The 25,772-nt window shown below is 38.6% G+C and overlaps 1 protein-coding gene across 1 annotated transcript in view; it reads right to left on the reverse strand.

Moving 5' to 3' along the window:
- LOC148010008 (uncharacterized) overlaps positions 1-6,415 on the reverse strand; it is a 14,056-nt gene extending 7,641 nt beyond the window's left edge. Inside the window, exons 1-4 of the mRNA XM_087672955.1 lie at positions 5,248-6,415; positions 4,981-5,036; positions 4,655-4,888; positions 4,121-4,412 (exon numbers count right to left, since the gene is read on the reverse strand). Coding sequence (XP_087529081.1) covers positions 4,121-4,412; positions 4,655-4,888; positions 4,981-5,036; positions 5,248-6,204 — 1,539 coding nt within the window. The 5' untranslated portion in view covers positions 6,205-6,415. The remainder of the gene's footprint in view (positions 1-4,120; positions 4,413-4,654; positions 4,889-4,980; positions 5,037-5,247) is intronic.
- Positions 6,416-25,772: the final 19,357 nt, after the last annotated feature.

Raw genomic sequence — 25,772 nt, forward strand, 5'->3', positions numbered from 1 at the left:
AGATAAGGATTACGATCAAGCTAGCAAGACTTCAGTTTCCCTTATTGTACAATGGGGTGCTTAAAACAAGGATCCTTTGAAGGTTAGTTTCATAAAATTACTTTTGGGCATTACCCATGTAATGTACCGGGATGGATCATACACAGACCACTTGACATGCTGCAAAAGCCTGCATTAAATCAGTGAGTGCATGCTCAGTACAAGGCAATGCTGAGATCCTCAAATGTGTGGCACGTGTAAACTCTAGTACAAGGACTTAAAACAGGGTTGGTGCAATTCATACACAAACCACTTGACATGCTGCAAAAGCCTGCATTAAATCAGTGAGTGCATGCTCAGTACAAGGCAATGTTGAGATCCTCAAATGTGTGGCACATGTAAACTCTAGTACAAGGACTTAAAACAAGGTTGGTGCAATTGCACTAGTTTGTATAAGAACGCATTCCTAGAAATGTTTGGGCTGGAATACTTCATAAATGCTGAAAGATGAGTTGTTGACTGCTTCACGATTGTTCTTTGCAGGGATTGTTAGGGTCTAAGCTTTGGCATTGTAATTAGACCACTAACGGCAACAAAGATGAGGCGGCAAGTGTTTGATCATTGCTACTAAACTCATCTGCTGCATCACGATGCACATGTTGTAACAGCTGAAGAGACTTTCTTGCTGAAAGGATTGACTTGGCCATTTCAGATGTCCTTCTTTGGGCATCATCAACCAGCTTTGGAGACTTGAAAAACAGATGAAGACCTTGCTGCTAGAATGTGAAGTACTCAATCTTCTTGGAGTTTGGCATCTTCTGTTAGATATTGGCATATGATTTGAGTGCAAACAAAATTTTGTTGGCTTAGAAGGGAGCAGCAGTAGTTGCTTCTAGTGAAGCTGGTGTGATAGAATATGGGCTATAATCACAACTGGGTGATTAGTCTGGCAGAGAGTATTTCCATGCTGTGGCAAATTGCAGGAAATTGATCAACCTTGGTGGTTTCAAGATGGATGGTCTAGTTTTGCCATGCCCGCAGGGCAATCATGTTTTACAGAGAACGGAAGGCCATGGTATACTGCACCCTAAAAGGGATCTCACTTCAAGGATGATTGATGGTGCTGCTACGCTTCACCCTGAGGATGACAATAGTTTGCAGAGAAGAGAAGGCCCTGATGTGCTTCACCCTGAAAATGTCAATGCTCTTAAGATGATAGATGGTCATGGAATACTACGACCTGCTAGTGACAAGACTCTTAGGAGAAGGGACGGACCTGGTATGCCACAACCTGAAGATGATACTCTGAGGAGAATGGAAGGGACTGGGATTCCTGGTCCTGAACTTGATGATGTATTTAGAAGAGTACAAGGCCTCATTGTTAACGCAGATCGTGGCAATGGCAGATGGAAGGGCCTGGTATGCAAAAGTCAGATGGCAATAATTTTGATAACCAAAGTATTGTACAATACGACTTTGGGCAACACCTAGGCTATGTACCTTGTCATGAGGGTGGATCATACTCCAATGGATTTGATCAGCAATATGGCTATCATGGGCAGCATGATTATGGCCATTATGGACAGCATGATTACGCTTACAAGCACTCCTTTATGCAGCAACATAGTTCTTATGCAAGTCATGATCATGGACATGTATATGGTAGCTCATACAGCATTGGTCAGCATCATGCATATGGAGATTCTTACGCCACGCAACCATATGGGCAGCTGCCTCATGGAGACCTTGATGCAAAGCAGGAGTGGCAAGCAAGTGATTATGACCGACATCATGCCGATACCTATGCTCATGGACTTACCAATCATCATACTTATGGTCAGCCTAGGATGCAAGGACACTGTTGTAGTCATGTTGGACAATCATCATGCAATCTTGGGCATCATGTTTATGGGCAACAATATGGCCAAGGTTTTGGTAGTAGGCAACAGCAAATAGATGTATTTGGGCAGCAGCATGAACATTTTTGTGACATGCATTCTCATAGAGATTATGGACAGCATGATCAATGCTGTGGGATCAATGATCAAAGGCAGCATGCTTATGACGGTTATGCGTGTGATGCGCAGCAGGGCTATTATCAACATATGCAGTATGGACAGCATGAATATCATTATCAGCAGCAGCCACATTGGTATGACCATTCATATGGACAGCATGAGCATTATGGTCATGAGCATGGACAGCCATCTGCTGTACATGAGCAGCAAAATGATTATAAGCAGCATGTCAGAACTATTATTGAGCTAACCGATGGTGATGAGCATGTGTATAAATTGCTATCTAAGGCTAAACACATTAGACACCTTACTAGTGATACGATACAGGAATTGCATACTGCGGGCTTATGCTATCGATGTGCTAAGCCAATATCTTGTAATCATCGAGCCACATGCAAGGCAAAGACTGCGAAAATACTCTTTGTATTAGAGTTTTGTGATGCAAAGGATGGAGAAGATCTTGTTGAAGACCATTTTGGTATGGGTCCACAACAAGAACTTCAGTTCAAGAAAGAAGATCATGGGCAGCATGTGGATTTGGATGATCATGACCCCATGCGGGAGCCCCTTCAGTCCACAGACCTGCAGTTTGAATACTTGGACATCACTAAGAATGCAGGGTCCATGAATATGCAGCACTTAGGGGCTGATGCAGTAAACTTTTTAGCTTATGCAACCCCATGTTGTTAACAACATCCAAGCGCAAACCGAGCTTAATCATATGATGCTTATGGTAGACTCGATTCAACAGCTAGTGGTTTTGACCATTCTAGCTTTACTTTGGATGGTAACCCAATGCATGGAAAGGATAACCACTTTCCATTTGACCCCGGTGGCAGTGCAGAGACCCACGCTTGCATGGATGACATGTATGCTGGTGATGCTTACCATGCAGGTTATCCATTTGATCCCGGGGGTTAAAGAAAAGCTCTATCTACATCAACACTCCCGCGGTGCAGTCCCCTCACCTTGAGGCGGCAACCTTGGCTGAAAAACAACTCGATTTGGGCATGTTTTGCAGTAGACAGCCATCTGTTTTCGAACAGTTTTGGGCCTACATTAATTGCACCCATGCATGACCTACCTGGGCTGAAAGTACGCTCAACAAGCTTCGTTTTGACATGCGGAACGTCTCGTTTGGAGTTGCCCATGGCAAGTTATGATTAGTTTTCCACTGCAGGCCTATTCGGGACAGCATGCTGTCCGGTGTTGTCCCTCATGCTCACACTGCATACATGCTCATAGGCCACTGTTCCACAAGATTCTCCCCCCCCCCAACCCAGCCATACCAATACGTCCTCTTTGTGTTTTTTAGGGCAAAAACCTTCCGGGTTGGGATGGAATGTAAAGAATGGGATTAGAGGATCTTACACAGGGTTAACACGGGGATAGCACATGCGAATACCCGGTTTCACTGATGGGGTATTTAAGGTGTACAAGGACCTGGTTAGGGTACCATTTTTGAATATACATCTGTCCTTTCACCTTCTTCCCTGTCCTTCCATGGCTGCCAGCCATTTCTCTCTCCTCTTCTTGTCTTTCTCTCTCTTCAGCTAGTCTTTCTCTCTTCTTCTCTCATCTTCTTCCTCTTTCTCTCTCCTCTCTGCAGTCTCTCCCTTCTCTCCTTCTCTCTCCTAAGTCTCCTTCATTACAATCTTGCAAACTACTGAGAGATAGAAGGGTTAGGGATCAAGATAGGTACAGGATGATGCAAAACATGAAGGAAAAGGAGGATAACCCAACCCATCTCAACTATTTCACACTTATCAGGTATCCAAAGCGTTAGTTCATGATAAGGAGATGAAAATGTATACTATGGCTTACTTAAGTTGTTTCCTTGTGTATACTATAGCCTACAGTATGACAACAATTTCAACAGTGCCCTTCCAAGGTAGTAAAAAAATCAGTTCACATCTCTCACTGCTAAGTTGCATGAGGAATGTATCAAGGCATGTTAGATTGATGTAACATGCTCAAAGGGTAAATGTTATATAAGGGAAGGTGAAACTTGAAAGCCCCGTCAGACTTAGCTGATAAAATCAAATTCTTTCTTACATTCCAATCGTGAGCTACAAGTTTTTACCTATCAATCAAACTTTCATTGCACTGCAGAGTTGATGTACCTTTATGCGATCATCTTTTGGTCCAAAACATTTGGTTAAATTGTAAGGAGGCCGCTGGTTCGAACGCAACAGTCCATTCATGATAGCAGAGAGCGAATAAGGATAACCACCAATTAAATACTGAAAATCACCAAAAAAATTTCTCCGGTCTAATGCTCCCACAGGATGGCCCAAAGCTATAACTGCATGAACCACCATTATGTTGTAGAGATTGATGAAAAATGCAAGCTTCTCTTCCCTGGACAGTACAAGCAAATCGATCCGTTGCAGCTGTGGTATTAGATTCAAATACCTGCAATAATCATGAGAATATCTTTCTTATTCTGACTGTCAACTTATTGGCAGCACAAAGTTGGAAAAAAGTCTCTATTGCCCATCCAACCAACCGAAAATATACACAAACAAACAAAAAACAAAAAAACAACCCCCCCCCAAAAAAAGAAAAGGTTACAACAACAACAACAGTAACAAATAATATCTCATGCTAGAAATTAAAAGCGTGCATTCCTTTATAAGTGGCATTAAGTTTGGCACCTTTTGAATTCTTCACTTGATGAGATGCCTTTATAATCTATACGCTTGCCATCATCTGATGCATATTGCTCGAATATTGCAAGAGTAATCTTCCGAAGGCACACCTCCATGTCCTGGCCTGCTTTGGGTTCAAGCTCATTTATCCTAGCTTTGAAATTGAAGCATTTTGTGTATATGACTGGATCATGCTCTAAAAACCTATAAAAATGGTTCCCATCTTCAAAAATGTTCTCCCTGGAAAAACAAATATTAAAATGTGAGCTTAAACATGTATCGGTAGTGTTGACTGCTTCAACACAGCTTTAGCAGCCTCAAAAACTACATACTGGAGAATGTGGCGAAAGAAAAATTTGTCTGCAAGCTTCCTTCCTATTTCAACAGCCTGCCAGGAAAAAAGTCAACCAACAAGCTATCATCATAATGGCAACTGTGTTCTCAACAATATGTCCTAAGTCCCGACTGCACAAAGGCAACAAACGGATTGATGCATAACATTTATTATTCTCACAATTTGTGGTCAAATCTTCAAATATGACTATGGCACTCTTCAGAGATAGAAATACAGAATGTAAAGAAATATGGGGCAGTCTTACGTCTTCTCTCTCACAATTATGCTCTTCTGCCAAAATGTCAACAGCCTCAGACCCTACAAAGCACTTGCTAAACCAGCGCATTTTGTAAAATCTATCTTTGATTTGCACCTTTTCCATCAGAGTTTCAGCCAATTCTGCCAATTCATCTGTATTTCCCATAACGGGATCATCATCCTCGGGAGTGACAGGAGGCAGGGGAGCCGTTGCTGGGCATTCATTTTCAAAGACGTGCTTCAACTTTTCATCCAACTCTCTAGAAGCTTCCATAGCCTTGAGCTCCGCAAGGCCACCAACGAAAACTTCATTGAAGAAGACTTGTGGTAGGGAGGATGTCCCTGTCCTTTCCTCGAGTTCGAGTTTTCTGTTGGGGTAAATATCAACATTGATCTCCACAAAGGGAAGGCACTTTTTACGAAGGAGCTGACGCACAGCTCGACAATCTTCACAACCAGACATGGAGAAGAAGGTGATTCTACCTTTGATCTTGAGAGAAGCATCTTTTTCCTCCTCTCTTTCCACAGCCAGGGATTTCTCTGCAAAAGAATCATTCTCCTGTTGGATGGGGAGGAGGCGATCAATGGCCTCTAAGCCTTTCTCGAAGACGCCCCGGTCGAGGTCCTCGATCTTGGCAGACAGCTTGCGGAGCACATTGGATACCTGCACGCCACGATCCATCATGAAACTCCTTACGGCAGCTGCCTTCTCGGGCCAATCCACCTTCTCCAGAGCACCACCGAGCGTTCTCCATTCGCCATTGCCGGCACTTTCAGCTCCATTCGCAGCAGAAGCAGCGGACACCACGGCCGCTGGAACCGAGGTTTCTTCTTCGGTTCCGTCGAAGACAGGCTCATGCGGCATCTCTTCCTGCTGCGCTGCAGGAACGGGAGGAGTGCTGCCTCCGTCGGCATGCTCAGGTCCGGGAGCAGCTGCGTTTGAGTGCTGCTCTTGCGGATCCATGGCGGGAGCAATGCGCGTAGACTGGTCTGAAGTTCAGGACGGGGCTTCTGCTATGCCGGCGAGCGAGGGGGACAGAAAGGACGCACCGGGAGTGTGGGAGCATATGCGATGGAGAGCAAGACACAGAGGGAGGGGGGAAGAGAGAGAGAGGGTAGGAAGTGGGAGTGCACTTCCGAGGATGATCGTGTGCATGTGAAGATTCACGTGACTTCTCTCTTTTGAAAGTTGGTCTTAAGGACGGGGAGCCAAATTCCAATGGATCATGACAATTGTTGTCGCATCACCAAGTGGCAATACCATTCCACCGTGGCATTTAGAGAGTGTTCGATTTGTTAGTCTACCATAATTCTGAAAGCTTAGCATATGGAATTGCAACCACCCATGATTCGAAGAATAGAGGACGAAGGCTTCGTTCCACCATGCGTGAATCTGTGGAGCTATGGCAACAATGACTGTCAGAAGCAAAGTTTTCTCCTAGCTTGCAAAGCCCCTCACTGTTGTCATCTCAGGCTCATCATTGATGAGGCATAACCAGTACACCACAACCGCTATTCTAGCTCACCTTGCATAAGGCAATTGACAAGGTATATCATGTATACCACCACTAGTATTCCATGCTCAACCTAGAAAGGGCAATTGATGAGGCATAACAAGTATACCATAATCGATATCCTAAGCGCATCCTTCACAAAGCAATTGGTGAGGAAACCATTATACCACAATCCCTATAGTAGGTTCATTGCAAAGGCATAACTAGTACCTACACATGAAAATTGGTATCCCAACTCATCGAAGAAAAAGCAATCGATGAGCCATAACCATTCAACCATAATTGATATACCATGATTATCTTACATAGGCAATTGGTTAGGCATAACCAATGCACCATAATGTACAATCATTCATATAGGATAGAGGGACCCAAAGCAAAACATGTCACTAATGCAATGGTTGTCCGCCGAAAGAGTAATAATCTAAACATGTCTCAAGTTCATGGTAGCCTTTGATTGGCCAAAAAGCACTTTTCCATTGTGCACATTTTCAAAACAATTGGCCCCTTCAAAACAAAGACTTGTTAAGTGCAAATTTTTTATTTTGGAAAAGAAAATAGTGTCACTTAATGGAGTTGAAGGAAAAACACCAACATCGATCTGGAGTTTATAGCACTTTCAAATCAACAAATGAAGTGACTTCTCCTATTGGCCCTTCTACAAATGAAGTGACTTCTCCTACTAGCCCTTCTACCTAACTACTTGTACCTAACCAGGGTAAAGGAGCCAACCTTATCACACCTAAGAATAAAGTAATATTTCTCAATGAACTTTATTGAGGTCAATTTTCAAATTTTGAGCTTATAATGAGACTAAGACACATGAATGAGCCCAATATTACTATTCTTTTCATATTGTATATTGTGAAATGCTTTGCATTATAGGACCATGGCACTTTTTTGGGAATCAAGCAATGACACTTGAAACATATTATAGGAGTTGTTCTCTTTTTGTGGAATGAAAATTGGGGTTTCACATGCCTTGTTATTAGATTGCTATTAGACCCCACTTGTTATTAACTTCTTTATCCTAGAACTATTGACTTTTGGACCCTTGTAAGGTGAACTAAGTGCAACTTAGCACACATAACACGTCACTTCCTAAATAGCAGCTCTTGATTTTTTTCTTACTTAATATTAGAAGTCAATATGTTTAGGAGAATAACTTCAACATGGCAAACACTTAGCTACTAATGCTCTTTTGGTGCTCATCCTACCCATGTGCATTTGTATATGAATCAATTTAAGAAGTAGATTTTAAGAATATGCAAATGATCTACTAGTTAAGAGAGGTATATTGAAGCACAACTAAAGAAAAAAGGAATTAAGAGGATAATAAACAAAAGATAAATAAGGTAAAAAAAGAAGTAGATAAAGATAAACAAAGAGAAATGATATGAGAGAGAAAAAGGGTATATAGAGCTTTAGGGTGGGAAAAGAGAGATAAATCGAGTGTGTCAAGGCAAGATAGGGAGTAGGAGAGACTCTCCCCTCCTTGTTTAGAGCTTTGTAGGTATGCTTTAGTGTTGGAGCCAAGCACACTTATACAAATTACTAGTGTGCTAAAGTGAGGTACTCTATAAGTGGTTTTTGATACATTGTGGTGAACCCTTACATATGTAACATTGCAAGGGTGTAGTCCATACACACATGCGCTTGCACACGTGCACGCGCGCGCACACACACAGACACACACACACACACAGAGCATTATGGATTCAAAAAGGGCCTTTTAGCTTACGAGTCAATGACTTTCCTAATTGCAAGACATTTTAGTAGACCAATAGGAGAGGGGGTGGTATGCACATCTTATCCACTCTTCCTTTTCCCTTGCACCACTTATAGGCTCTTATATCCCCTTTAGGTCCCCTCCCCCATCATCCCCCCTTCTTTATCACCTCCACGTTAAGTAGGTCCCACTAGGCATTCAAAAAGATAGTCCAAAATTTAAAATTTTCTCACTCTCTTTCCTATCAAAAATGGTTTTTCTCCCCCGATACCTCTTTTTATATCTTATATAATCAAAAAAACACTTTTGTGTGTATTTTTACAAGAAATGCTTCTAATGTGGTCATTCTCTTACCTCCACTCCACAAATCTTCTTATCTAATACTCCTACGCTTGCATTGCCATAACGAGACCATAGGCACACAATCACCAATATTTTTAACACAACCCCCAACTTCTCCCTTTCTTCCATCTCCATTTCTACCACTATTCTAAAGTATTCTTACCTACATTCCTCTCATGTTATAAATAGCATTTTTCTCAAATCCATTCTAATGGCATCTAGATGTTAGCAAATGTGAATTCATGACTCCATCTCTACTATCTTTGTACACAACATGAAGGATGATTGTTGTAAATGGGAAGGAGCAATGTTCAAGAAGTATTTGTGGGTTTACATGTAGCTTTTAGCAATTGGGTGTCATCAGGTTCATCATTGTCATGTATTGTAGAATCATTGGAAAGACTAGCGTGCGTGGGTTTTGAGAGGCTTGAGATGGTGGTCTTATTGCATTGGCTCAACATCTAGATGATACAAAAGACTCGAAACTATCTATTGAAACTACTCAATGAATTTTCCCATTAAATTATAAGTCGCTACTTTCATATTCTTAGTTTTCCATTTGTTGTCAAGGTTTTCCTTCTTCTCTCCTATCAAACATTTTCCCTTCCAATCTTGACAAGCATTAGCCTTTGAGAAGCTTGACTGGGATATACAAAGCTCTACATGTGGATATGGATTTAATAATGATGGTCAAAAAGTGTCATTTTAATATATTCTAAAGCACAAGAAATTTTTCTATAAATGTGTGTGTGTGTGTGTGTGTGTGTGTGTGTGTGTGTGTGTGTGTGTGTGTGTGTGTGTGTGTGTGTGTGCCTATATTGTTAATTTGTATGATTCTTTTTTATTACTTCCTTGACCATCTCTCAAATCTTTGGAATGGACCATTTTGGACAAGTAATTACTTCAAACATTGAAGTTGAAGATTATACATGATCTTCATAGTTCAATGGATTTTAGAAAACTCTTCAAGATGAGTGGGTCTTTCATGGTTTGTGCTAATTCATATTTTTGCTCATATCTTCAAAACCACTAATACACATCATTCTCCCTCCATGTTCACTTGGATACAAGTGCAGATGTTGAAGAAGGATGGGATAAGGTGGGTGGGATGCACAAAGGTGATATCTTTTCATATAGATTCGTGGTCCTTATTATCATCTTTTCATTACTTGATTGCATGTTTAACATTATATGTATGCTTCTATTATGATGACAGATGAAGAAGGTGGGGCAATGGATTCCCTTGGAGTCCACTATATACATGGGACAAGCCTTTGATATTTAAATTCATATGCTAGATGGAACAATTGAGTCAGTCATCACAACTAATGATTGTTGGAGCCACCTAAATTTACAAGAGCATCTTTTAATGATAGGAAGCATAAGTACGGCGGAGAGCTTTAACTTTTGAATTGGTGGTAATAATGTGAGCTTGTTTAACATTAATATCGTTTTGTTTTAAGTTAGGATGATTATATTTTGGAACTTATTATATACTTTTTCATTTCTAGATAAACAAACTAACAAAAAAGAATTACATGGTATTGAGTGCTTTGCAACAAGTCAAAATTTGTGTGGTGTGGAGATAGATGGTGTATCAAAAATTCACGATGATTAGATTGAGGGTCCTTATTATTTAATTTTTATATTCAATGCTAACATTGTATACATTGGGTTATTTTATGATTTGGTTTATTTATTTATTGGTTTATATTAAATATATTGCTTAAATAAGCCAATAACTAGCCCTCATTTTTACTTTTTAACTCTCCAACCACTTTTCCCTTCTCAACACCCCTTATACTTACCTCCTATTGACCTCTCTCAATGGATTGCACTTATGCTAACTTTATGCAATTTCTCTAAACCATAAAGTTCACAATGAGATTAGACATGTAGTCTTTTCTCCTAATATCAATTATTATGATACCATCCTGTGGCATACTCCAAGCTTGGAATATTCTCTTTAATACATGAATGACCACCTTTGAGAGTACGTTGTGGTCTTCCAAGATTCCAACAAGGACTAGATGCCTTGTGATCTTCTCAAGTACATCAATAGCACCTAGGTTTTTGCAAATTACTAGGTCATTTTTGTAAATATCTCATGCCATCTTCTTCAAGAGAATCACCCCTCAAGAGGCAAGGGCACATTGATATGATCAACATGGTAGTGACTTCATGTCATGGATGGCCACCTTTATCTTATTGCTCAATGAAGCTGAGGACCCCCCTCCTATTACAAAGCATACTGAACAGTAGGTGGGAGGACTGTTGAAAGATATCCTAATCAAAAGCCTTCACCACCCAACGAGGCAAAAGAAGAAGCCGAGGCTACATAAGAATAAAAACCACTATAACTCTTCATTGACAAAGCTACAGTGGCCGTTGACACTAGCTTGAGAAGCAAATTAAGTGGAGAAGAGGACAATGCAATTATGGTTGATGTAGATATCGTAATAATAGCATGAGTGATGTCTGCGTTGACAACAATGACTTTTTTTTCTCCATGATGTAGATATTTTTTTTGGAATGAGGGAGGATGAGGCATTGTCAATATTGGCAATTCCTTCTCCCTAGTGTTAGAGGACCTACCTATGGATTATAGCAATCCATGGCTTAAAGACATCCAGGGTGCTATCATGGCCCTTGGGGATGCCATCAATCAATAAAGGATGCTATAATTGGTGACCAAGAGTTCAAAGCGGTGCCAACCATTTTGGTGGGTAGATTAGGTATCCCTGTAGGATACGGAACAACAAGCCCCTTCCACCCCAAATTGTCTATCTTATGATTTTGTTTACTATGCAAACTATTTTGAGCTAACTTTTTGTAAATGTAGACTATGCTCGACATGATAATTTTGCAAGTCACTAGAAGGGCCAAAGAGCTTTTGGGAAGGATACCACAATAGTGCACTACATCAGTTGGATCCCAACTGGTCATATTGTCATCCTATATGCCTCATTCACCCAATGCATGGACCCAACTCTTAAATTTGAAGGCCCTATTAAAGGTGTTACGTCCTTCTACCATCACTTTGAACACACACAATATAATTAATGTGAAGAAGAACTTAATGAAACACATATTCAACACATGCCTACATCGGATGATACTTAGGTTGTGGGTGTTAGAAGGGCTATAGGGGCAAGCAAGGGAACCATAAAGTACAGTGCTAGAACCAGTTTATTACCGAAGGCCAAGAAGTGACACAAGTGGGTATATGAAAGAATCAAGCACTTAAAAGATGAAATGACATTGGAAAAAATACCCTTGTAATCTACCTACGATGAGAAAAATGAGTCACAATATCTAAGTGAAAAAATAAAGTTTTGGAGTTCTTAGATTGCTTTAAAAATGCAAAACAACGCCCCTTATAAAATATCCTAAGAGCCCTTCCAAAGAGCTAGCCACAATAGCATGTAAAATGGTCAAGGCCCCTTTTTTTGCATTTTAAAGCAATCCAAAGCAATTAGACCACTCCAAACAATATCTTTTTCACTTTTTTTTTGGGCACATGTACTTCATCATTCAATGCACATATGCTTGATCACTAACTAGCCAAGGTGAAGAGCAAGTAAATTATGTTAAAAATCCAAAACATTAATCGAGATTAGACATGAACACATTAATTCACTTCGATAATTGAGTGTTTGTCCCGCTTGACTATAGTATATTCAATTAATGTTTTGAAATTAAATTTAATAATTATATTAGTAGAAGCAAATATAGCATGTGGCATTTGATATCGAATTAAAAGCAAAGGTTTTGCATTATATGTCAAAGTATACAAAACACATTACACTATAGTGGCCATCTACAAAAATTCTAAGCTCTTGGTATCTTTAACTGATCGCCCCTCTTAGCCTTCTAGCTAATTATATGTGTCTTTGCATGATAGTGATCTACTTTGGCATGAATTCTACACAAGTAGGCATCCTCAAAAAGGCCAACAAGGTAAGCTTTTAAGGCTTCTTAAATAGCATCCAATGCTAGTCCTTGCATGCAAGATCAATCTCCACAAGGCTAAAGAATTTCCTTTTATGTATGTGTGAAGGGTGCTTTCCTTATCAACAACTTTGTGCTCTTTTAGTACTTGTGTATTTCCTTGATGCTTACCAAGTGCCAATTCTTTCTCCTCTTTAATCATTGCCTTGGGTCTCATCTAGTTGGACCTTGTTGTACTCATTGATCTTGTGCTTCTAGAGGGCGAGGTTGAGACCAAGGTTAGGGATACTTAAATGAGTTTGCTTGTGGAGCAACAACAAAGGCTAGTTGAGGAGCAAGAGGAGGAAGTGCTCTAGGTCACTTTGTTTGTAGCTTGAGGTTTCACATGGGGTCCTTGCCGCATATTACGTGTCCTTCAATTATGGTTGCACTTGCCTCAAGTCTCTCTATCTCATTATGGGGAATGTGAATGTCATTGTCCTCTTCCTCCCTATCTTCACCTTTTACCACAATTGTTGCCCCCACTAGTATTGTTGTCTTCACCATCATTGTTGCTACCTTCCTCATTGGTATAGATGTTGCACTTGTCTATATCATTCAGGTTGTTGTTGTTATCACCCTCATCTTTATGGCTTGCTTCTTCATCTTCAAAAGAGTCTTCTTATTTGTGAAAAAAATAGCGTGTCTACTACAAGGAAGCTTATGGAGGTTCTTATTACTTCTTTCCTATTCTTGGTTGAGAAAACAAAGAGAAGCCATGGGTGTCTTGTAGCTTACCTTCTAAGTAATAATTAGATTGAGCCAAAATAAGAAATGTTTGAAAGGATAAGCACTATTCAAATGCTTTGGATTTGGTTGTAAAGCCAAACATTTTGGTTCCATGCAAAGGCCAAGGTAGAGCTTTATTCTCTTGGTGCTTGAAGTTCCTGGTGTTTTAGCAAAATAGGAGTCTATGTATGCTTGACAAGAATTGAGTTCTCGTACTCTCCATTGGGGGAAAGTATACCTATCCAAAACACACGATGACTAGTTTATGACTATATTAGGGAAGGCAAGAAATTGAGTAAGACTACTTAGAGAAAAGAATGGTAGATAAAATTTTCATTTGGATTGGAAAACTCACAACCAAAAAACTATCTAATCTTGTGTAGGCTGAATGTATTCATTCATATCTTTGTTTTTCTTGCATGGATCTAGTTGAACTCCTATCTTGCTTCAAGAGTAGACACTTAGGACCATCATGACACCTTTTCCCTCTTTTGGAGGTTTTTCCCCCTAGCCTTGTACATATGCCTATTCACTTTTAGGGCATACTTAGTCTTGTAAATCTTCTTAATTTGATACCTCTCAATATACCTTGAGTTGTGCTCTCTTTAGCTTCTTCTTCTCCAAGATGTGTACTTGCATTCCTGTAACACTAAATCAAACAACTAGTATCAAAGTAGGCTTCACCTCTTGGGTAGAGCCGTCATTATTCTTTGCTTTATTTTCTCAAATTGATGCAAGATTTGACAAGAGTGTTTATAGGTCCACAAATAAGACCTTGATGTTATCAAATTTTTGATTTGGATTCATTTTGGACTTCATTTGCACTATTGCCAGTACTGCATATGCTATTTCATCCTTTTATGTAGAATTTTTGGCATCAATCATTTTTGCAAGTAAGAGCCCTTACAATCTTCTTTATATGTACTATATAGCACATGCTGGTTTTTTGCATATTTTCCTCTATACATGTAACTTTTGTGTCAAGTACAGTGAATAGCCATGACTACAAAAAATGATGTATTGCATATATTGGCTGTTGGGGACAAGTTCAATGGAACCAACTATCTGTTATGGGCTTATATGATACATTATGTATTGGTTACAAAGGGACTTTGGAACATTGTACATGGAATTCAAAGACATTTTGGTGGTGTTTTAGAAGCTACAAGTGTAGTAGAAGCAATAGAAATAGGTGCCATTGAGAATGCTACATGTTGTAGTTTTACTCCAGTTGATGTTAGAGCGCCGCCACCACCTACTGTTGGTTGAGTAGATTTGTTGGGATGGTAGAGATGCAAAGGCTCATGCTTTGATTCCATTACCTATTAAAGACACCATAATCCCACATATTTGATCATGTAAGACAACTAAGGTTGCTTAAGATACTCTTGCACATTGTATCAAGGAAGAAATAAGGCTTGTGTTGCTTATTTGCATAAGTAATTAGAGAGTGAAAATATGGTTAAGGTGACTCCATGGATAGTTTTTTTACAAATATTAAAGATCTTAAGGAGTGGGTAATTGCTATAGATGAGATTTTACCAGATAGTTCACTTGTGTAGATTGTTCTCAATGGTCTTTCCAATTCTTATAAGAGTTTTGCATATACTATTTGTTTGCTGTTGAAATGTAATCTGATACTTTGTCATTCGATGAGTTGGCTTTTGTTTTATTGCAAGGATAATAATCTAGGCAAAATAGGTCCATTATATGTGTTACAAACCAAGCTTTTATAGCTAGTTAGAAAAATAAAGATAAAGCTTCCTCTTTTGCTAGTAAGCAGAAATGTGCAAATGCTAGTCAAACAAAGAAGGCTAATAAGGATGGGAATAAAAAATAGAGTAAAATGTTGTAGGTGTTGTAAGACAAAAGATCATATCATAAAGGACTATCCTAAATTGGCTATAAAAGAGTCTAAGAAGAAGATGCTAGTACAAATGTTGTAATGCCTCTTCTTTTAAGTCAAAATATGCAAATGTTGTGTAGGATAAGGAATGGACATTTAGTGCACAATGCCCATTTATTATACATTGTATCAACATCAATCTACCTTGGCCTTAATGATTCGTGCCAAAGAAGGCATAAGATCATGCCTCATTCAACATTGCAACATATCATTTTTGTGTTATTAGTCAATATGAGAAATTGAATAGAATGTAAAATCTTAAAAAAGGGACACGTAATAAATTTTTTAACTACATCATATAAGGGTAAAAAGGGGTTTCATATGACTCTTGCATGAGTCATAAATAGGGAGTTTTCCAAGATTCTTCACTTACAGGTAATGTGTCTCCTTTATAAAGAGTGAACTCCCCAAGGTTAAAACAATAAATTCTAAGTACTAAATTCTCTTTCTGAAGAAGTGCATTTGCTTTGCTTGTCATAAAGTTTATTTTCCCTCAAAGTTTCAAGGAAGTTTCGGAGGTGGTTTGGATGGTTTTCTTCTTCTCTCGAATAGGCTAGGATATTATCAAATGATACAATGACAAATTCATCGAGGCATGGTCTCTAAATGTCTTGGACTAATCTATTGAAAGTAACTGATGCATTAGTCAATGCCAAGGACATTATAGTAAATTCAAAATGGCCATATCTCATGTTAAAAGAAGTTTTTGGAATGTCCTCATCCTTAATCCAAATTTGATAATAGCCTAACATTGTATCAATTTTTGAGAATAATTTTACTCCTTGAAGTCTATCAAGTAACTCATCAATCTATGTGATGGGGTACTTGTTTGTAATGATTACTTGATTCAATCTATGATAGTCGATGCAAAGCCTTAAAGTCCCATCATGTTTCTTTTGGAAAAGCATGGGGGTATCCCATGGTCATTTACTAGGTTGGATAAACCCTTGCTCTAACCATTTTTTGAGTTGTTCTTTTAATATGATGGCTTCCAGAATGGACATTTTATAGGATCTCTTTGCCAATGGTTCAACTCTTAGGATTAATTTAATTTCACGATCTACATCTCAGCTAGGAGGTAGTTGGGTTGGATCTTTGGAAAATACTCAACATATTTACTAAGCCATGATGGTTCTTCAAAGTCCACACGTGGGTCTTCCTTATCAAGTAAATGGATAGTCCTTTCCTCTGCCGCTTAACTAGCCAACTTCCTTTTGCTAGTTGTAGTCTAGGTTTTCTTGGTTTTTGGTGAGCTTGGACTTAAGTTCCCTCAATGTTGTTGAAGGTAATTTTTCCTTGCCCACAGTGGATACTTGGTTGATTAGTGTGATTGGGACCCAGCCAATCCATACCTAAGTTGTAGGCTAGTCTTTTTCTTGGAAAATTATTTGGTGAGGACTTGTGCACAGATCAGATGATGTATGTGCGTGTAGCAAGCACCGGAAGGTCCCTAAGAACAAAAGCTCTACTTTTGCACAAAAAACAAGAGAGAAGACTTGCACGACATGAAGCAAAAGACTAATTGGGTACAATCTCCCCTCCATGCCTTGTGTGAGTACTCCACAAAGCATGTATTTGATATATTATTCATCTCCAAGCTCAAAAAATAGCCCAATTTACAATTAGCATGCTTTAGCTTTTGTGTTTGCTTTTGTCCCACTAAAGAATTAAAGCTATTGGGTGCCCAAAGAGTCGGGTTATACCCAAATACAATGTCCAATAACAAATATTTAAATCGTGTGTCCATGCGCATATAAAATAATAAATAAATATCAGACGCTTCAATAAATAAGTGCGTCAAAATAAATATTGGCGCCACGCCTAAGATGCGTGCCCATAAAAAATGATAATTTTTTCTAAATAACTTGAATACACGCTATCGCCCAGTGCTTCCCAACGCCACCGCTGCCTGCTCTACACATCAATTGAAGTATTCACAATTGTTAGAAAATAATAAAATTAAACCCACAAAAGTGAATACCTAGTAGTCTTTAGCTACAAAATAAATAAATTGGTTAGAACTCAATCCTAACCTTAATTTATTACGAGTGCACACTCTAAACTCATAAACATCCATGAATTTAAATATGTATTTTGCGGAATCACCTGCTATGGAATCACCCACTTGCACATTAAATTAACAAGGCGCCTAAAAGGGACAAGCGTCCCCATCGACTTTTCACACAAGGAATCCACCTTGTGTATGAGCCCCAGCAACAAATATAATTTTACGGAATCCATCGTGGAATACCACTAAAGAATTAAAGCTATGGGCACCCAAAGAGTCAGGTTGTGCCCAAATACAACATCCAATAACAAATATTTAAATTGTGCGTCCATGCGCATACAAAATAATGAATAAATATCAGGTGCTTCAATAAATAAGCGCGTCAAAATAAATATTGGCGCCACGCCTAATATGCGCGTTCATAAAAAATGATAATGTCTTCTAAATAACTTGAATACATGCTATCGCCCAGTGCTTCCCAATGCCACCGCTGCTTGCTCTACACATCAACTGAAGCATTCACAATTGTTAGAAAATAATAAAATTAAACTAACAAAAGTGAATACCTAGCAGTCTTCGGCTACAAAATAAATAAATTGGTTAGAACTCAATCCTAACCTTAATTTATTACGAGTGCGCACTCTAAACTCATAAACGTCCATTAATTTAAATATGTATTTTGTAGAATCACCTGCTATGGAATCACCCACTTGCACATTAAATTAACAAGACACCCGAAAAGGAACATGCATGCTACTATTTTTGATGAAGTTAAAGATATGATTCTGAAAGCCAAGCAATCATATACAAAACAAGTCAACAAGAAAAGAAAAGCTATGAGTTTCAATATTGATGATATGTATTGAAAAGCGAAGATTACAAAGTGTTGACAAACACCCTGTTGTAAAGTTAGCTCCTAGATTTTATGGACCTTTCAAGATCATTCACAAAATCAATGACAATGCGCCATTTAAACTAGAATTACCACAACACTGGAAAATCCACAACACTTTTCATATTAGTTTATTACGACCTTTTAGAGGCCAATTACTTGTACATCTTGTCTATGAAAACCCTCCTTTGCTAGAAGAAGAAACCGAAATCCTTGAGCGTGAAACTATTCTAGATACTGACTTTATGACCACTAGAACTGACCATAGATATTCTAGATATTTGGTTAAATTTAAAAATCATCCTGTTGAAGAGGCCCAATTGATGCATGCTCAAGACCTAAGTGCTTATCCCTCACTGTTGGCTCCACATTGAGCTAATAGCAATTGAGAACAATTGCTATCCCACACCGGGGGTATGATGCCATGAGGCATATTCCATGGTGGATTCTATAAAATTATATTTGATATCATCAATAGCTTTAAACTTTGTTTGACAATGATGTAACATGTGTAGGTAATTTATATCCATAAATAATTTCAAATGGTGCTTTCTGTGTAGCTATATGTGGTGTGTTATTGTATGCAAACTGAATTAAATATAAATGTGTATCCCATGTTTGTGGTTTTAAAATTGTGTATGCATGTAAAAGACCTAAAATGGTACTGTTAGTAGCTTCTATTTGCCCATTTGTTTTAGGATGAAATGCAAATGAAAAATCAATCTTTGCACCTAAATTAGCAAACAAAGTAATCCAAAAATTATTGCAGAATCTAGAATCACGGTCAGAAATAATAACTTTTGGCAAACCATGATTAGTGAAAATAGTTTTCAAGAACAATTGAGCAGCTTGAGATGTAGTTAATGTTTTCTTGCATGGAATGAAATATGCTTGTTTGCTAAACCTATCGACAATAGTCCAAATCATGTCATGATTAGCTTTAGTGTTAGGCAAACCAGTGATAAAATCGATTGAAATTTGTTCCCATGGTCGTTCTGGAATTGGTAAAGGCATTAATAAACCATATTGTTTACCATGGTGTTGTTTTACTCTTTGGCAAATTAAACATTCAGATACAAAGTTAGATACATCAGATTCCATGTGTGGCCAATAAAAATCTTCAATCAGTGTACACAAAGTAGAAATAATTCCTCTATGGCCTTGGCATGGGGGACAATGAATTTCATGCCAAACAAATGATCGAAATGGAACAGTTACACATACTCTTTTTTCATAGAACATAAATCCATTAGTGTAAGACAATGAATTAATGGGAATCTAGTTATTTGCAACTAATTTATTCCAATGAGCTTGAAGACTAGGGTCTTGGTCATAGGTATCTTTCATAGGGAGAAGAGAGTCAAAAGATATCACAGAGATATTATGGATAGTCGGTCTTCTACTTAAAGCATCAGCAACAACATTCTCTTTTCCGGGTTGATATTGTATTAGTGGATGAAAACTTTGAATAAAAGCAGCCCATTTAATGTGTCGATAAGATATTTGTGGTTGACTAAGGAGATGCTTAATGCTTTGTTGGTCAGTTTTGATCATGAATTCAGATCCCATTAAATAGTGTTTCCATTGACATAAAGCTTGTACTACAGCTAGTAATTCCTTATCATAGGTAGAATACTTAAGTTCAGAGGGTTTATGTTTGCAGCTAGAGTAGGCTATGGGATGAGAATCTTGCATAAGGACTGCTCCTATTCCAAATCCACTAGCATCAGACTACTAGGAAAAAAGGTCTATTGAAGTTAGGTAATTGCAATACAGGAGCATAAGTTAAAGCATGTTTCAGTAAATCAAAGGACTTTTGTTGATTGACAGACCAATGCTACACAATGCCTTTCTTTAATAATTTTATCAGAGGTAATGTAAGCAATGAAAAATTTCTCACAAATTTTCTGTAAAAGCTAGCAAGACCTAAGAAAGAACGTAATTCATGTACATTTTTAGGTATTGGCCACTTCAAAATTACTTCTATCTCTTTAGGGTCAACTTTAATACCTTCAGATGAAACAATATGTCCTAGGTATTCAATTTGTGTTTGAAAAAATTCACTCTTTTCATGATTAGCATATAATTGATTCTCTTTCAATAATTTGAAAATCAAAGATAAATGTTCATAATGCTTGTTCTCATTCTTACTGAAAACCAATATATCATCAAAGAAAACAATGACACAATGCTGATGCTTCAAAAATATGCGATTCATCATATGACTGAATGTGGTTGGTGTATTAATTAAACCAAAAGGCATAACAAGGAATTCATACTGTCCAAATTGTGTTCTAAATGTAGTTTTGAAAATATCAGATGTGTCCAATCGTACTTGATGGTATCCCGATTTAAGATCTATCTTGCTAAATATTGTAGATCATTGTAGTTTGTCCATAAGATCATCTACCCTAGGAATCAGATATCTATTCTTAATAGTGATCTTATTTAGGGCACAATAATCAATGCACATCCTATAGATATTTGTTTTCTTCTTCACTGATAGGATAGGTGCACCAAATGGAGAACTACTAGGTCTAATGAGTCCTCGGGTTAACAATTCTTCAACTTGGGCTTGAATTTCTTTCTGTTCAAATTGGTTATGTCTATATGGTGCTTTACATGGTGGTTGTGATCCAGGAATTAGGTCTATTATGTGATCTTCGGGACGTATAGGTGGTAAGCTAGGTGGTAAGTCAGCAGCAAAACAATCTTGAAATTGTGAAAGAAATTGTGCATGCCTAGGATGCATCTGATTCTCTTTAGCTTCAATTTCATTCACCATATTAAGTAGGATTTGCTACCTTTTCGTAATGCACGTTTAGCCTGTGTATGACTAAGCAATGGAAAATTATCGAAAGTGTGCATACCATGCAATGTGATTTGTTTCCCATTAGAATGAATCTTCGTTGAATGCGTGGAATAATCTATATTAGGATTGTACTGATGACGCCAAGGCATTCCTAAGATAATGTCACTAGATTGCAAAGGCACAACTAAGAAATTTCTACGTTCAACATAATCACCAATTTGAATTTCTAAGTCATGCACTTCTTGTGTTCCATTGTATCTAGTGTCTAAGAATGTAGCCTTGATACGATAGTGAGTAAAAACAGTACGTAAATTTAATTCTTTGATCAATTTTGCAAAAATAAAGTCGTGTGTGCTCCCATCATCATGTAAACCAATATTTTCTTTACCATGCATAAGACATTTCATTGTTAATAAATAATGGGGATTTGGCATATCTGGTAAAGTATCTCAAGTAGTTCCGATATCGTCATCATCTTCTGTGAAATCTGGCATTTCTTCATGTTCTTCATCTTCTGTCGCTCCCAAATAATTGATATGAACAATTGGCTTTTTGGTTTGACAATTTGCTGCTAGATGTCCAGGTTGATGACATTTGTAACAGACTATTGGTTTGGCTTTAGATACATTATTGGTAATAGCGGGAAGTTTAGGAATGTTGGGATTTGGCTAGAGAGATGGCTTAGGGTTTGGATTTATATTTGATGGTAAAGCAGGGGGTTGTGTCCAAGATTTAGGGAATGAAGATGGAAGGAAACGGTTTTGATTGAATCTTCAAAAATTTGAATTGAATTGTTTTGAACCAAAGTTACCATTAGTTTGAAATTGTTATGGTCGCTTCTCTCATCCTCGAATTTTGTCTTCAGTGTCATGGGCCAAGGAAATTGCATCTTCGAGAGTCGTTGGCTTGAACATATTCATCTCCGCATAAAAATGTCCAAGTAAGCCAAACATAAACTTGCGTTTATGGGTTGTCTCAAGTACATCTTTGAGCATTCGAAGTTGCAATAAAGCATTCCAAAAACGCTCGGTATATTGTGAAATAGGCTCACGATCCCTCTGTTGTAGAAGATCCCATTGTTTGATTGCTTTTTCATGGAATTGGGGTGGAAGGAAATTCTGTAAAAATTTCTTTTGGAAAGTCTCCCAAGTAGTAGGACAATCGATGCTCTTGCGGACAACAGTCCACCATAGGGATGCTCTGTCCACTAGATGATTAGTGACACACTTAATTTTGTCTTTCTCACCATATTGTTCTTCATGGAAATAATCATCAAATTGACTGATAAAAGCAAGTACAGTCTTTCCATCGCGTGACCCATTGAAAGTACGAAATTTGAAATTTCTTTTACTTATCTTTGTTTCTTTTCGAATAGATTGCGCTTCAAGTGTTGCATTGATCGTATGTCGTATAAGATCTTCAGATTGCGGTCCATCTTGATCAGCAATAGAACCTTGTAGATTGGGCAATCGAGCTTGCAAAGTTTGACATGCTCTTCGTTCCTCTTAAAGCTGCATCATAATCAAATCTAATTTTTGCTCCATCGTTGGTTCGGGTAAATCACTTTCAGCCATAAAATCTTCTATGGTTTGATCGGACATCCTACAAAATTTCAAAAGACCTCACACACTCGAAACCTTGTTAGGGAGATGAGCGTAGCTCAAAGTCGGGTTTACAAGGCTTATTTAAAAAAAAAGGACTTTTTGTAGTATTTCTTCTTTGCGGATGCAGAATTTGATATCATGGTCGTCTTCCAAGAAGATAATTCGTGCGTGCAGACTGTGTATAGCAATCTGTTTGCTGGACTTTGGCTCTGTTAGTCCACAGGTGTGAATAGGGGCTTGCTAGAAGGCTGAAAATCCATTTGAGACTAGCTGTGTATGAACAACCACTATGGGAGAGGTTGAAACTTAGGAATTGGTAACCTTAGTAGCTTTAAACTTTAAAGCTCTTAGTTTAAAAAAAAAAACTAATCGTTTGCTATCGCTGTGAGAAGAGGGGCAGTTTTTTTTCGCCGTCGACATACTCTTGCCCACGAAACGCCAAATTCCAAGAACTTTAAGCTCTTATAAGCTTTTAAAGCTTATCTCTAACTTAAATAATGATAACTAAATTATTCTCTTATCTGTGAATAGGTGACTTGATGTAGGAGCTTGTCTACTGGTCCTTCGGTTATAGAGGCCGGTCCTTCACGATCCAACAGCGTAGCAGGGGGTTCTTCACTGCCAGGAACACACTGGTATTGACGGATTGCCATGAGATTGATTGTAGAGCTCGATCATTCTAGGAGCTCCGCATTTGCCCATGATAGTAAGCGATTGCAAGCCCTCGATCTCGGCTTCGCTTTGATACCACTGGTGCACAGATAGGATGTTGTATGTGCGCGTAGCGAGCGCCGGAAGGTCCCCAAGAACAAAAGAACTCTACTTTTGCACAAAAAACAAGAGAGAAGACTTGCACGACATGAAGTAAAAGACTAACTGGGTACAATCTCCCCCCATGCCTTGTGTAAGCGCTCCATAAAGCATGTATTTGATATATTATTCATCTCCAAGCTCAAAAAATAGCCCAATTTACAATTAGCACGCTTTAGCTTTTGTGTTTGCTTTTGTCCCACTAAAGAATTAAAGCTATTGGGCACCCAAAGAGTCGGGTTGTGCCCAAATACAATGTCCAATAACAAATATTTAAATCGTGTGTCCATGCGCATACAAAATAATAAATAAATATCAAGCACTTCAATAAATAAGCGTGTTAAAATAAATATTGATGCCATGCCTAAGATGTGCGCCTATAAAAAAATGATAATTTATTCTAAATAACTTGAATACATGCTATCGCCCAGTGCTTCCCAACGCCACTGCTGCCTGCTCTACACATCAACTGAAGCATTCACAATTGTTAGAAAATAATAAAATTAAACCAACAAAAGTAAATACCTAGTAGTCTTCAGTTACAAAATAAATAAATTGGTTAAGACTCAATCCTAACCTTAATTTATTACGAGTGCGCACTCTAAACTCATAAACATCCGTTAATTTAAATATGTATTTTGTGGAATCACCCGCTATGGAATCATCCACTTGCACATTAAATTAACAAGACACCCGAAAAGGACAGGCGTCCCCATCGACTTTTTGCACAAGGAATCCACCTTGTGTATGAGCCCCAGCAACAAATATAATTTTAAGAAATCCAGCGTGGAATATGCTTCTTGGCATCAAGGACACATGGTGTCTCCTAGAATATATTCAAAATGAAAGAGTGGAGCTTATATCGTGTGTATTTTATGTTTGAGTGACGCATCTTGGGGCCAATCCCCAAGGTGTAGGAGAGTAGCAGTGGAGCTGTGGTAGTCAGCCAAGAGGTGCTTCCTTATGTTCGTGCGACAAGGTATTATGCCTATATGTTATGGGATCTCTCTCTGGGGAGAAGGGACAGTAAACATTGGACTATGACCTAATACAAACACATAATTGTCATTAGCATTTAGTGTAGAGTGAGTCTCAGACGCTCCTGGCCCATGAGGTCATGTGGTGGGGTTGTCTGTTTTGTGCATGAGGCCCGGCTAGTGCCATAGCCAGTGCCGGCCCATTTTAGGTCCCATCAGTGGTGTGCCTGTTGGGAGCTGCCAATAAGTGGTGGTTCCAAATCTAGAGTTTCTAGGGATCAAATAGTTGGTTTATATCCTCTAACAAGAGCCATCAAGCCGAAATACAAAAAGCAGAACGTGGTGAGAGGGCTATATGGCGGTTGGAGATTCTAAGTCATTATTCTCCTAAAAGGACTAGCCCGTTATGCATAAGCGGTAGTGGTTCTAATAACCTAAGTATCATAAGTAGCCCTTTGAGTGCAAGTGGAAGTCTTAGTACTTCCTTGCTTCCAGTCAATCAACCCACTTCAAGTGGGGGTGTAGTTTTACCTACACAAACTTCTGTTGTCAATCCGGTTGTAGCCATGGCACAACCCATTGAAGTTCCAGCAGGGATACCGGATTTACCGGCATTAGGAGCACCTTTGCCCATCTTCCATGGGTTAGTAGAAGAAGATGGGGAACTCCATATTAAGGAGTTTCAAACGCTCATATTCGACTATCGAATCCAAGACAAAGGACACTTAATGATGCTCTTCAATATGATTTTAAAAGGAAGGGCATCAGTATGGTATCACGGTCTAGAGGTTGGAACCATAACTAGCATTAACCAATTCTTCACGACCTTCTGTAGAGAGTTTGCTCCTGAGAGGGGTGGATAGTATTGGTTGCGTGTGTTGAATGTAACACACCAAGATCCAAACGAGAAAGTCCAAGCCTATGCCAAGAAACTAAAGCAACTCCTTCGCAAACTTAATACTTATATCCCCATTCCATCGGCTACATAGTTGCAATATTTCCTACGTGGATTAGATTTCAATATCCAGGTGTAGCTTAGTAGTGTTGCTTTGGTCGACATTGACACTGCTACTACCCAAGCAGGAGTAGAGTCGCACTTGCAAACAACTTATGTAGTAAGGATAAATTGAAATGATAATAATTTGGCATTGACCAATGGGAGCCAATGTGACCCCATGACGAATGCGAATGGAAGAGGGAGTATCATGCCAAGTTTGCC

The sequence above is a fragment of the Lygodium microphyllum genome, chromosome 30, assembly GCF_053477565.2.
Source record: "Lygodium microphyllum isolate KBCC chromosome 30, Lygodium_microphyllum_v1.1.10, whole genome shotgun sequence".
NCBI lineage: Eukaryota > Viridiplantae > Streptophyta > Polypodiopsida > Schizaeales > Lygodiaceae > Lygodium > Lygodium microphyllum.